The sequence below is a fragment of the Thunnus maccoyii genome, chromosome 11 (assembly GCF_910596095.1).
Source record: "Thunnus maccoyii chromosome 11, fThuMac1.1, whole genome shotgun sequence".
In the NCBI taxonomy this organism is placed as follows: Eukaryota; Metazoa; Chordata; class Actinopteri; order Scombriformes; family Scombridae; genus Thunnus; species Thunnus maccoyii.
The window spans coordinates 20,042,161-20,056,751 of NC_056543.1; the positions used below are offsets into that span (position 1 = coordinate 20,042,161).

Here is a 14,591-nt window from a genome sequence, read left to right on the forward strand (position 1 = left end):
GTGCCAGACAGCATCAGGCCCAGACATGAACACAAGGAGCGGGAAAAATGGCAAGAAGAGAAGGAGAGATAGACAGCATGGGAGGCTAGTAGTGTTAAGGCGTGAAGAGGGAATCTGTCAGGGGCTACATTAGGCAAAATCCAAACATCAGTAGATTTCTAGAGACAGGGCGTGCCTGTCTGCTCGTAACGGATGAACCCTTTTTGCCCTTGTTTGCTTTTTGTAGAAGATTATATATGTCCTTTGAAGGTATGTTGGGCATCTCATAACAAAAAGAGGTGTGACTGCTTACTGTGAACGTGTAGGGGAAGTGGCTGAGTGAGGTACCTGTCAGGAAGCCAGCGCACAAGCACAGAAAAGCACCTTCCCCACAGCAGCAGCCCTTTGATGTGGCTTACTCTTTGAAGAACTGACACCCTTCTCCTTTTCACAGTGCCTGGAGCCCTGTAAGGAATCCTGGGACCTGAAGGAAAACCAGTGCCAGGATTTATGCGAGGTATGTCACCGCCACAAATACCGTGGTTGCCTCAGACTCGAGTGTTTGAGCTTCACATACTTAGTGGGAAAATTCAATAAAAGGAAAGTTTGAGAGGAGTGTGAAGTAACTCTTTCTGGACAGTACCGCCACTCTCTGTGAGGTTGAATCAAAGCTGTTTAATGTACTCACCACTGCTGTGAGTCATAAGCTGAAATGTAAACAGGACAATCCCTGTTAGCTCACAGGGCTGCATGTTTGCAGCCAGGCAGGTTGGACTTGAAAAGAAATGTGACATATATTTTTCCTCTCCTTGTCCTCCTCCTCCTCCTCCTTCTCCTTCTTCTCATTCTCCCCCTTACTCCACAGCCCCTCTTTCCCAAGAAGCACTATGAATGTCTTACGAGCTGTGAGTTCCTGAAGTCGGTAGAGGGGGTGAAGCAGGGAGACTGTCCTGCCCCGGAGAAGGCCAGTGGATTTGCAGCAGCCTGCGTGGAGAGCTGCGAGGAGGATGGGGAGTGTTCAGCTGTCAAAAAATGCTGCTCCAATGGCTGCGGCCACACCTGTCAGCTGCCTAAGAACCTCTACAAAGGTAATACAACAAGCTGATAGTCTTGCATTACATTATATTGCAAAAAAAAAAGATTCTGCCACAACAAATTGTTATTTTCCCATATTACTGTATTGCATAAACACAGTAATAGAGAAGCTTGTGATTTCTTAATACATTAATGCAACAAAATGTTGTGTAAACCTAATACCTAAATAAATGTTTCTGTTGTGCCATTTGATCAAATCATAATATTCTAGATGTCTTGTGCATCGTTTTTACACAAATTCCCACAATTCTGCTGAGCATATTTGGTATCTTTGAAAACCTTGGGATCTTAACGATAATTTCAAATAAAGTATGTAATGACTGATCCACTGGCAGGTCAGTGTGAATTTCTGGCACTGATCAAGCAACGAGAGAGAGAGAGACTACCTTAAATGAAAACACATTGATAAATTATGAGATGAAACACATCAGAAACCTCATAACTTCTTGATTAGATGAAGAAAGGAGTTCTAGCGCAAATCGCATTGACAGATAAATGCACAGCGTCCAAACATTAGACCGCCTGCACTGATAGAGCTGCTTAATTGTCCGTGTACTCCACAACTCATCTCTTTATTTAGTTATTGCTCGGCGCTGTTTCCAGGAGGGGCCAGATTAGCACGGTTCGTCGGCTGAATCATGGATACGGCCTCTCTATTCATCCTATTTAAGAAATGACGTTTCATATCTGAAAAAGGTCCAATGTAAACGTCATATTTTTAATGTGATTAAGCGATGCAGTTTGCATAATTTTCATATATAGTGTTGAACCAATTAATCCTTCTCTGTCAAGCATTAATTTTAAATCTCAGTGACGCCAACTGCAGATCATCTTTTACAACTTGCTTTTGGATCATAAATCTTTATTTCATCTCACTTTGTTGTTCTTCACCCATTCATCCCTCATGCTGTTTCTCTTGTAAATTGCAATATATCGCCGGTTTTGAATTATGCTGGATAAGCTGGAGGGTCTGTACCCAAGAATCTTTGCTCCAGTAAAACCGTTTAACAGCGCTGCCCAAGGCGGCCTGACGTTCAGAGGTTGCTGACTCGTTATGTGAGAGAACCAAGAGCCTCTGAACTTGGAGATGGCGCTGGAACTACATTATATACACCATCAGCACACAATTGTCGGCGGCCCGAGGCCATAACAAAGTTGAGCAGATTGTTGAAGTGAGAGCAGTGGAGGATGAGTCTAAATCAAGCTTTGAACCGCAGCTGTGGATAAACTGTGTGTATGCTTTGAATCACACTGTAGTTAAGTGCATGTTTGTGTACTTTTACTGAAAGGCAAGTGCATGTGATTTTGAGTTTGAGCTTGTGTACACAGAAGAACATGCTAGTGTTTATATTTGATTTGGAAAAATCCTGAGGGACTTCACGGTGGATGCCATGCTCAAAAGGTGAACAGCACGTTAATCTGGAAAGATGAAAAGAGGCGTAACCTTGAAAATTTCAATACAGCGACCCAGTCAATGAAAACCATTCACCGCGCTGTGAGACCTTCAAATCAAGCCGCCTACCCTGCTGATTTGGTCTTGACATGGAGCTCATGACGGGTCGCCGTCAGCACTGCATTTACACAGAATTACACTGAGCGTTTTGGTGAAAGTTCGGATGGAATTCCTGTCCTGGTCCTCAGCGTTAAAGGTCTAATTAGTTGCTCATGGTTTGAAGAGTGTAATTGTTTCTATGTGTGTGCAAGTGTGTGTGTAGCCTTTGCCATGATGATCCATGATGCTGGAAGCCATTAGCAAACACAAGCGGAGCGAAATGGAGCGTTTCCCCCACTGAGATCACTCTCAGATGTGTGTTTGTGTGTGTGTCCAGGTCCCCAGCCGATGTGTATGCGCCTGACAAAAAAAACTTCAGTGTTCAAGATCTCTGTCTAAAGAACAGAGACACTGGACCCCCACTGGGCTTTTGATGAATAACAAAGCCTCTTTTTTTTCTTTTTTTACATCAAAAGACCCCAATGTCGTTGCACATCATCCACTTCTCTCTAATGTAGTCTCAAAATGTGTTAGCGGAGATGTGTCTCAGATAAAATATGGCATGCATGTATGGAAATAGGTGCTTTATTAGGTTTTTCTATTTCTTTCATTTTTATATTCTTCTCTCTAGTCCTCAGTTCCTTGGAATAAATAGCAACACATATGATGCAACCCAACTTGTTACGCTTGTTTTCTGATCAAAAGAAGCACACAGTTCTTCACTATACTGTGAGAGACAGGAAAGCAGCTGTGGTGGTGGTGGTGGTGGTGGTGGGGGGGGTTTGAAAAAAAAGTTATGTATGTGAAAATATGTAGGTGGCAGAGTGAAATTAAATTCAGCGAGTTATATTCACGGTGTCAGAGCAGAGTCAGCCCGTCAGCCATTCTCCGTTTACGGGAAGTCCTTGTGCAACAAGCAGCAACCCCTGTGATTATGAGCAGTCATTATGACAGTATGTGCGTGAGTATTGAAAATTATATTCTTGGAGTGTAATTGTTGGCATGATTAAGACATGAACGGACGTTATACTCCTGATCGTGCCTCAGCAGCAGTTACATCATGATTTGGAGTGCATGGAGTAAGCGTGCGGCCGTTGAAAAATGAACACTGTATGATTCTTGGACCAAACCTGACTCGAAAGTTATCTTTGGAAAGAGCAAACTGAGAAAGTGTATTCGCTGCCCTCCCACATATTGCGGAAGAGAGAGAGAGAGGTTGTGTGTGTGTGTGTGTGTGTGTGTGTGTTTGTGTTTTTGTGCACGTGTGGTTTGTGCTTCGCAGGAGTACTTGTGTGACTTTGTGGGAAGATGAGCTAAGGCAGAGGGAGCAGAGGAATGCTGTGGTTACTTTGGCATTCATTATTGCGCAGGAAATGTGACACGTTTGTTCGCGCGCACGCAGACACACACTCTGTGGAGCTGTGAAACCACAGCACAATGACCCCCAGCTGTTAGTATGAAGAAAGCTGTTATCAGTGCGACAAAACAAAGTACTGACTCCATATGCATGTGGCTCAAGGACCCTCCTCCATCTCTCAGGATTTTATAATGCGTCAATCAATCACTTTTATATGCCCTGTATGAAGACTGAATAGACATATAAGTAGATCAAATGCTTTGCACTCAAAACACAGTCTTGATTATGTTGTTTACCGACAAGCCTTGTGGTAGCCTTGAGCGTGTATTGATGCTGTTTATAAATGCAGTAGTGTTGGACAGCTCAGCAGCGACAGAGACCTAACATAATGGTCCGAAAGTGCTCTGTGATTTATTGAGAAGTGGAGGATGTATTCGGCCTTCTCCTGTACTTCCAAACTTGCTTTTCCAATCTCCATCTCATTATCACTGTGCCCGATGCTCAATCAACAACTCACTACGTCTCAACTGCAATAAATTCAGTTGAGAGAATCAGTCTGACTTGGCTGAGCATTTGGCCCAGTCCTGCACTTAATAAATCTCTAATTTATTGCACATGGCCACACTGACTTTGTCAGGAAGGCTGAATGTGAAGTGCAATGATGCAAATGAACTCAACGTATATGTGTGTATGTTAGTAATGGTGTATTTTGTGTCCGGACAAGAGAGGGAGAGAGATGTTACTGTATGTGTGCCATCTCACATACCTAGGTGCTAACTATGTGAATCATTACTAAGAAGCGCAGCTACTAAAACACATCTCCCTGTCCAGGAAATATCACAATCTGTCACAGTAGAGAGATGATGCTGTTGACCCACAGCGTGCGTTAAATCTATCGCGGTGAGGTCATGTCTAATTCTTAAATCTGTATCTGTCCAACTCTGATGGTGTCATTTATCTTTCCAAGTGACTTTCACCCAAGAGAGGAAAACAACAATTTTCATGTTGAAGTTCACCAACAATGTTCCACAGATCGGTGATATTAGCTCTTGTCACAATATCATCTTGCACTTTTAGGAGTCCCTCTGAAGCCAAGGAAAGAGCTTGTGTTTTTGGAGCAGCCGTCAGGTCAGCTTGAGATCCGCTGGTCCTCCAAGTTCAACATCTCCGTGGAACCCGTCCTCTATGTGGTGCAGCGCCGCTGGAACTATGGCATCCATCCCAGCGAGGACGATGCCACAGAGTGGCAGACTGTGGCACAGGTAGGAATCGACATACCATACGTGCAAAATACTGAGGCGTATGAGGAAGATAAAATGCTTTCACTTTCAGATCCTGCCAGTTTTTATTGTGTGAGTGATTCTTTTGATCAGATATTTGGGATATGTATCAAAATGTAACTTCAGCCTCACATGTCTCAGCGTGCCACATGCTGCAGCTGTGAAAGTGCTGCATTGCGCTGACAGACTGTTGCACACGGTTGCACATTCCTCACAGTCACAGTGTCTTTTAAAGTTTGGTAAAGAGAAACACACGGATGACTGATGTGGCAAGCAGACTCACATGGGGCTGTGACCCTGCGTGAACCCTGACCCCTGCGGTTTGCTCTCTCCCCATCTGTCCCTCAGACTGCAGAGGAGCACGTCCAACTGGCTGACATCAGAGCCAGCAGATGGTACCAGTTCAGAGTTGCTGCAGTCAACGTCCACGGGACCCGCGGCTTCACTGCACCCAGCAAACACTTCCGCTCCTCCAGAGGTCTGTGTGTGTATGTACATATGCGTGTGTGTGTGTGGCCTTGCTTTGTGTGGAAGTTCCTGTTTGACACCCACTGCCCTCCATTTGTTATGGTTAAGACCTTGGAACAGGTGGAGTCTTTGGGAAAGAGTTTTGAAACCTGATTTGACTTTTCATCTGGCCATGCAAACAATCAGTGTGTGGTGCATATCTTATTTGCATGTGAGACAAGTTTACTTTATCACTGACTCAAAGAGATTTTACATTTTGATATAATAGTGTCTTTATTCACTGCACTGCACCTTTCACTCAGTGGACTACAAGACGTATTTTTAGTAAGAACTGACGTCTTAATAATATTTTTGTTTGACTCTCTTTTGTGAACTCTTCAACCCCTTGGCTCCACACACCATCAGTAAACTGCCTCTTTTTTCGGTTTAAATACTGAATATAATCACATTCAATAAACCCAAACAGACATTTATCATTTTTGATAACCTGAATTGTAAATAAATATTTCCCCCCACAGTTTCCGCACATATAAACAGCAAGCTAAGATTAAAGTATAATTCATCGAGATGCCGAGTTGAATGCGAGTAATGAGAAAGGACTGGGTGCACAGAACATTTCTTTTCTGTGTTGCAACCAGATATTCATTTATGTCTTCAAAGCAGGGGTTTCCCCCTCTTTACAGCCACATAAAATGTAATATGTCTGAATTAGTCAGGATATGCAGGTTTCAAATGAATGCAAGTGTTGTCTTGCCTCCAGAGGGAGTGACGTAACGTAGGCACGCTTCAGATCTTTGCCACAGATAAGTGAACAAGCTCTGATGGCATCCTGCGTTACAGCTCGACTCCCCTTCCTTGCGCTTTCAGTGCTGAGTGACACTAAATATAGCCTCATTGTTCTACAGATGGCATTTGTTAAAGTTTAGGCCACTTGCTGTGTGGTTCCCAGGGAGTACAGGTTGTGAATATAATATTGTGTCTTGATTGCATCTGATCCAGATCAGATACAGTGTGTTTGTTTGACATGTAGAGGCAGAGCCATGTGTCCACTGGTTCAGATATGTTCTGATGAGGCTCAGGAAGTGGCCTTGATTTCAGTGTGTGTAAATGTGTGTCATGTAGAATAGCGTCTGCATTGTGTGGACCACCTCCATTTAATACACAGTGCACATTAAATTTGTTATTCACATAGATAGAAAAAAGTGTTTACCGGTTGAGCACTGGCAGGGATCGTACGCACACACCATGTTCTGCCAAATCCTGAAAGTCAGTGCCAAAGACGAAAAGTATTAGTGTGTTTGGTGGTGTGTATATGTTGACCTGTCCTGTCAATCCTTCATCATACATTTGCTCCCTAGAGAATTTTGGATGGCTGTCTGACAGATCCAGACACCAGGTGGGAAAAGGATTCTGCTGCAGGGATGGAAAACGATCCCCAATCAGGCCAATCAGTGCCAGTACGCTGATAGATTGATGAGAGCTGTCACAGATTTGATGAGTTCCTGGACATTCTGTCATGCCATTGTTATTTATGTAGTACGGCTATATCATCTGATTGCAATTTTGCTCTACTATACTTTGTTAGGGCAATTTGTAAGAACTGACTGCTTATTTATCTTGCACAGCCAACATCAGCTGGTATGGAGAACCGATGTGTCCAATTGTGTTTTTGGACTGGTTTTAAATGTGTTTCAGGTGGGAGAGGGCAGGGGAGAGGAGCCAACTGGGCTGTGGCATGAATCATTTTCTCATTACAGGGCTATTCCCTCCGGTCTAGCGTTTGGCATGTGGCCCTGCCCCTCCTCCTGCACCGGGCTGACATCAGAGGCCTGCAGTAGGCTGGGTCACAGCGCACACAGATAGGTTCAGAACCACACGCACATTAGTTAGAGTACCGGAATGTTGAGCCAAAGTGAGCAGCATGTGTTTGTTAACCCCTGACCTGCTCTTTCGGTCCTGTCGAACGCTGTCATAGACGTGACATGACACCTGTCATAACATCTCACGCCAGATTGTCAATGGAGGACTAATTACTTTACACAGTGTCATACTAGTCCCCCTCCTCAACTGCAATGCAAACCTTCAAGTGGTGAAAGGCGTCCTGGCCTGTAAGACATTCAACCTGGAATTATACTTGCAAAAAAAAAAAGCTGCCTTGGCCCGAAATTTGTCACATACAAGAACCAGAGGCCCTCTTCGTCTCCCTCCCTAAACGTCTACAGATGCACAAGATCTGTTACCACTGACAGTATTGTTTCTTGTTGTTGCTTTGTCTTCAGATCCATCCGCTCCCCCCAGCCCAACCAATCTGCGTGTCACCAACGTGACGCTGGGAGACGAAGGCCTGCTGACAGCACGTCTCAACTGGACCCTGCCAGAGGAGCCAGATATTCCCGTACATCACTACAAAGTGTTCTGGAGCTGGACTGTGCCCACCAAGTCGATGGTGCCATCTAAGAAGAAAAGGAGAAAGACCACCAACGGGGTAATCTTCTCACCCTGTCTTAGAGATGTGTTCCTTTTCTGTGTTTTCATCTCCCTCTCTCTTTCTCTTTCTCTGTACGGGGTCTCATCCAAGATTATCTCAGCATCTTCTTCTCTGGCTTCAACACATTGGCGTAAATGTGCATGCAAGCCTGCAGTAGAAGAAAGGATAAACATGGAATGGGGGTTGCATTTATTTATACATACTTGCAAGGCTATTGATGCAATGTGTTCTTCATTGTTTTAATTCCTTATACTGATGGAAGAACCGCTAAGAACGTACAGTGAAGCTTTGAAAGAAAACACATTGATTATGATAAATAGCCTTGTTTTAGCGATAAATCATGATTTCAAGGGCATATGTTTCTTAAATGTCTCAATTTGTATTGTTCAATTTTTTGGCAGTTGATATTTTGGAGCTTTTGTTTTATATCCTACTCACACTCGCAGTTTTTGATTGTGTAATGCAGCTATTTCTGAATTGGTTAAGTGTATTTATATATTTATTTGTTTTATTTTTAACATAGGTCTCAGTAGCTTCAAAGTCAAGCGGTTACATAACTATACTCACAAATTCCTATCCTGTCTTTTACATTCATACATACATACATATTCAAACTAAGGTGAGACTCGTGTCAGTAAAACTGGACAAAACAGCTTAAATACATCTGAGAACCATGTATTATTAATGACCACGTATGATCATATAGAAAGAACAAATATATATTTTTTACAATAGTATGTAGTCGATAATGTTAAGAATGATTTTCTCTCCTCTACAGTAACAATACATATTCATGTTTGCAAATATTGATTGGAATGTCACAGACCTTAAGAGTAAAATGTGATTGCGGCCGTGGGTCCATAAACATATTTTTATGTAATTGACCTTATAGATAAATCATCTTTCCTCATAAATCACAGATCTTCTTATATGCATGACTTGGTATTTAGTCCAATCAGATCCATTTGCATTATATATCCAGTAACACATGACTTCATAGCTACATCCCTGTGGATCAGTATCCATGAGGCATATTTCATTAGAGACCCGGGCAGAAAGACAGCTTGTCTAGACAGTCCGCACACACCTCTATAGAGTCTTCTCCTGAATTAGTTTTTGAAACGCATAGCAGATGTGGCACAGAGAAGATAGAGGTGGGAGACATCAGACACCTATTGACACATGTACTACTGGTTTCCACTTTGGCACCTCAGGGCTTTGAAAGCACCCTGCTGGTAGAAGAATGTCAAAACACACACAGTCAATAACAAGAACTCATCAAGCTCACGCTGACGGTGGAATGCTGGAAGTCAAACACAGTGAGGAAGCCCTGGGAGGCTCTGATAACATGGCTCCCTCATAAGGCCCTGAAGGCTATCTCCTCGCCACGATACCTTCCTCAGCTCCACATGTGTTCTTAATAAGCAGGGCTTTCCCATAGGCCTGGTTTGGCTGGGGCTGAGCTGAGTTGGAACTGTGACTGGCATAGTGACAGGGCTACGAATTAAGGCTCAAGTGACAGTGTGGTTAATAAGCAAATGCCAACATCCAAGATTTTTCTGTTGTCGCAGGCTCAGAGCTGGGTGGATCTGGAAGGACTGCAGGCAAACAGCAGTTACACTGTGGAGCTGCAGGCTGTCACGTACTGGGGACAGGTGCGACTGAAGAGTTCCAAGGCCTCACTCCACTTCAGCACCACCCAGAATAACGAATCTGGTAAACATGAGCGCTTTTGCTAATATTCACTTGTTCATTCAGCTGTCAAACATGTTATGTTTTTTAAGCCATGCTAGCGGTATGGCACTAGGAATGGCAATGTCAGTCTGTCTGTCAATTGGTCTACCACTTTGGTACAGACTGAAATAATATAACAAATATTGTCAGGGTTGGCATTTTGTACTGACATTAATGGTACCCAGATGATGATTCCTAATAACTTTGGTAATCCACTGACTTTTCTTCTAGCGTCACTATGACATTTTAAGGGAAATTTCTCAACAGCTATGGGATGGATTGTTGTGAAATTTGGTATAGACAAACATGCCTCCCTGAGGGTGAATTGTAATCACTTTGTGATTCCCTAAGTTTCCATCTAGTGCCATCATCAGGTCAAATTTTAAGTTATCCAGTATGTTGCTTCAGACCAAATGCTTGCAAAACTAATGTCATTCATGTAGCCTCTGTTGCACTTTATGTTTAGTACAAATTAGCAAATGTTATCAAAACAAGCTAAAGGTGATGAACATGGTAAACACTATATCTGCTGAACATCAGCACAATGTGAGCATGGTAGCATGCTGGCATTAGCATTTACTTCAAAGTACTGCTGTGCCTAAGTACAGCATCACAGGACCGCAAGCATGGCACTTTGTCTTGTTACACAACATATGTGCTATTTGGTTAATACTTTTAGCTAAATCCTTTAGTGTTGGTAAAGGCTCCCCTCAAAAATTGATGTGAAAGTCATGTGGTCACAAGGCATCCAAAAATCAACAAGCTTGGTAGCTGCTATTAAAAGTAAATCATGCGCTACCTGAAATAAAAATGAAAAAAAAAAAAACTGGACGGAGCTGCAGTTTTGTGATTGCGGATCCATATGGGATTAGCTGAAACAGCGAAATCCAATTTTCTTTGTCTTTGTTTTCCTAAATTGCTGAGAGTCTTCAGGCAAACAATCATCATGAGAAATGCAAAAAGCAGGAATGGCCAAGGTACGCTGACAGCACATCTGCATTCATTCGGATCCCCAGTATGTTTAGGAAGCACAGACGAAGCCTCAGTGCTATGATTGTGTATATTTTAAGCATGTGTGGCTCTAGAGGGAATTGAACCTCTAACCTTGGCAGTGTTAGTGTGTACCCATCGAGTTACACCACATTTATGCATAAAGGACATGTTGTAACTGCTGTGATCTTACAAAGAAATAATTGTGTGTTTCTGTTACCATGCTGGAGAGTTTGCCACAACACAGCCAGCGTTGTGTCTTAGCTACAGCAGCAAACATTTCTCCTTTCTCTTCCCTGTGAAATTAGTGCTCAAGTCAAAGAAGGAGGAGATATCCCCTCTTGGTTCAACCTTGGCCAAACGCCCTTCTGGCCCTCTAGAGGTAGGCACGCCCTTCTACCAGGATGGCCAGCTGCAGGTCCGTGTCTACTGGAAGAACCGAGGAGGTATGCACAATACTGTATTGATTTATAGCTTTGTTAGAATCCAATTAGCACCCCATTATGTCCATCAATCACTATGACTCATGTAAACTATGATATGTGTATGTGGTATGCCCGGTTCTCAGTTACCCAAACAATGGAAGATTCTTCTAAGAAATGTGGTATGAGATGGTGCAAATGAAATAAATGAAACAATGTGTCTTTGTGAGTGCTTGGTAATGTGAGTGCTGGGGAAATTGGTGTAAACTTGCGCATGGACTGGTAGACCGGAGCCACTGTTTAGTAAAGAACAATAAACACACAGAGCCGGAGCCGTGCGATGGGGTTTATTGACAGCTGTATTTAATAGATCCTCGCCCTCGCATTAGTGTTGATGCGGTCCATTTTGTTTTACAAGACCTGATGTCATAGGGAAGAGAAATGGTCGTGGGTTGCAGCACTGCAAGGGGTTAAAGCCTATAGGAATGCCTGTCCCAGCGGCATCCATTCCCCAACCCTTCTGTTAATACCAGAGTGGAAATATGGAAACCTTGAAAGCAATGCTCTCAGGGTAACCTGTCAAGTCCCATTCACTGGTCTATGTTATGTTACTAATATATGTCATCGCCCAAGCCAAACTCCACATCTTAGAGTCAAGAATGCAAACCCTGGCTGAAGGAGAGGCCTGGTGAGACACCAACTGCTGAATCAGAGAGAGAGAGGGGGGGGGGGGGGGGATGGAGTTGGCCCAGAGCTGTTAGCAAGGTTGGCCTGGACTCAGAGAGCTGAGTGATGCTGACGGGGATCAAGCATGGCTGGGGAATCACAGTGTTGCAGAGCAGAGTTAATCCCGGTCCAGCTTCTTTTTCTGTCTCTTGTTTGCGGTCCTGGTCTGCAGTATATGTGCCACTGCCACTCATTAGTCTGAGGGATGACCCTGTCTTTGACTCTGACAACCTGTGTTCCACTATTGTAAACATACAGACATACAGATGGCCTGGAGAGTTGGAGTCTCTGGACATCTGGTTTGTGTGACAGAGAGAAGGGGACAGGTTAACTGAACCATGATTAAACTCTCACTCATTGTCTCTGTGATCCAAACCAGCCCAGCCTCTGGGTTGTCTCCAGCAGACGAAAGAGAACCTTACTGTACACCAGCTCAGATAATATATCGCTGTCTGCCCAGCACCCAGACAATAGTCAGCAGTCCGGCGGTGGCGGCACTTCTGAGGTTCGCTTCCAGTCATGATTTATCGAACACCACTGAGGCTCTGTTCTCTACCTGATTTCCATGTCCCATTTCTTGTTTTACATACCACTTCCCCTCTCCGTTAGACCCTGGCTAAGCATATCTTGTTTATTTTTTCCCTGATTTCCTGGTTCACTGTAATTCCTCTCTTCTGCTTCCAAAGAGCTCAAGGGCTCCAAGTGCCAGATCTGTGTCTAAGCCTTCAAAGGACCCCTTTTATCTCCCCTCTATAACCCAGGCCGCTGCCGAGGGGCGAACATGGCATAACTTAATTATTAATCGGAGAAGTATTTCACATATTCAAGCGACATAGTCGAATGAATAATGAATTTAGTAACATAAGATGAGGGTGATGGGCAGATAAACACTGCTGATGAGCTCATGAGAAGCTACTATACAGAAATGAAGTGATGGGTGCTGCAGCTGAGAGAGCTAGTGTGCCCCAGCATGAGCATGGCTACTCATGAGAATGCAAATCTTTTAAGTTGAAGTAGAAAAGTTTTCCAAGTTTTGGTTGGGAATCTAGCCCTCAGCTTACAAAAGGAAAGGTTTAGGAAACAGGAAAATTATATTTAATAGGCATCATGCAAAGATAAGGAAGGAAGTGCTTTCAAGTTGTTTTTAATTTTCAGAGACAGATAAGTTATCGTGGTCATCAATGATGGAAATAGTGATATGAGATCTCAGATGGGAAGTGTTGTAATTTGTGAGATATCAATTGTTTAATCATTTCAGCCTGTCAGATTGTCTTTTGATATATGATTCATGTTCAGTGGGCACAGTGGTGGCATGTAACAAAGTAGATTTATTCAAGCACTGTACTTTAGTACAGTATGTTCCTTTTTTGGGTGGAACGGGGGAGTTGCGGCTACTTTATACTCCTACGCCACTACATTTCAGAGATAGAAGGGCAGAAGTATGATATTTTTTATTATATTAACTTTGCAGATTAATATTTCACATCCAAAACCTATGATGATACCTCAGTGAATAAACTGTGTTGTTCTACGTTCATCTAACAGCATGTAGATCTGCTACTACGTTTAAATTGGTTCTTCACAATGCATCAGTAATAATTATTAGGATTGGTTCTAAGAACAATTATTATTATTTATTGATCTGTTGATTTTTTTAAGTGTTTAGTCTGTAAAAAAAGGAAAAAAAAAATAGTGATAAATGCTTACGAGAGTTTCCTAGAGCCAAATAGCTTGTTTTGTCGGTCCAATAGACCAAATACACAATTTTCTATGATATAATGAGAAAAGCAGAAAATCCTCACATTTGACCAGTACATGTCTTTAATTTTTGTTTCATGAATGACTTGAAAGATTAATCAAATATTGTTTTTGCTAACTTTTCTGTTCTCTTCTGTTATCCACTGATTGATTCATCAACTAATCACTTTGGCATTAAAATTAATAAACCCATATTGTAACACTGACAAGGTCTTTCTTTAACGTACATTTTGAAGATAATACTCTCATACTTTTACTAAAATTCTGAATATAGGACTTGTACTTGCTACTTTTTCTAAGTAAAAAATCTGAATACTTTAGCCACTGACTTCTTATCTGTCCCATGTTTCAGATCCTGCAGTGAGTCGCTACCATGTCCAGTGGATGCCGGAGTACTGCAGCCACAATGAGACACGAGGACCAGAGAAATCTGTCACACAGGTTAGTGTCCAGCAACCGTTTCACAACCTCCAACTGAGGGTCCGGTCAAAGAGGGCATAGCACAGAGCTGTGGTTTGATCAGCAGCTCTGTGCTATGCAAAGCACGTGCCTAGCCTTTTGTCTGATGCTTAGAGAGGACAGCTCCTCTAAAGAAAACAACTCCAGTGAGTGAACCCAAGGCCCTGTTGTGTTGGATTTTGCACTGGGCAAATCGCTGGCTGTTGTTTCGAATATTATGAGTCAGTCGTGTGGTCAGGCATGTGGTGTGTTGGCCAATAAAACGCATTTACTTAAACAATGTTTCCCGGAATGGGGAATCATTCACCTCCAACGGCCCCAGCCATGCTTCTGCATGGGGCTT

General features: G+C 43.0%; 1 protein-coding gene across 1 annotated transcript in view; it reads left to right on the plus strand.

The window, feature by feature from the left end:
- Positions 1 to 14,591, plus strand: part of LOC121907498 (anosmin-1) — a 46,588-nt gene that overhangs the window by 19,442 nt on the left and 12,555 nt on the right. The window contains exons 3-10 of the mRNA XM_042427100.1: positions 434 to 496; positions 845 to 1,067; positions 5,001 to 5,185; positions 5,552 to 5,681; positions 7,951 to 8,156; positions 9,731 to 9,875; positions 11,192 to 11,329; positions 14,142 to 14,230. Of these exons, the coding sequence (XP_042283034.1) occupies positions 434 to 496; positions 845 to 1,067; positions 5,001 to 5,185; positions 5,552 to 5,681; positions 7,951 to 8,156; positions 9,731 to 9,875; positions 11,192 to 11,329; positions 14,142 to 14,230 (1,179 nt within the window). The remainder of the gene's footprint in view (positions 1 to 433; positions 497 to 844; positions 1,068 to 5,000; positions 5,186 to 5,551; positions 5,682 to 7,950; positions 8,157 to 9,730; positions 9,876 to 11,191; positions 11,330 to 14,141; positions 14,231 to 14,591) is intronic.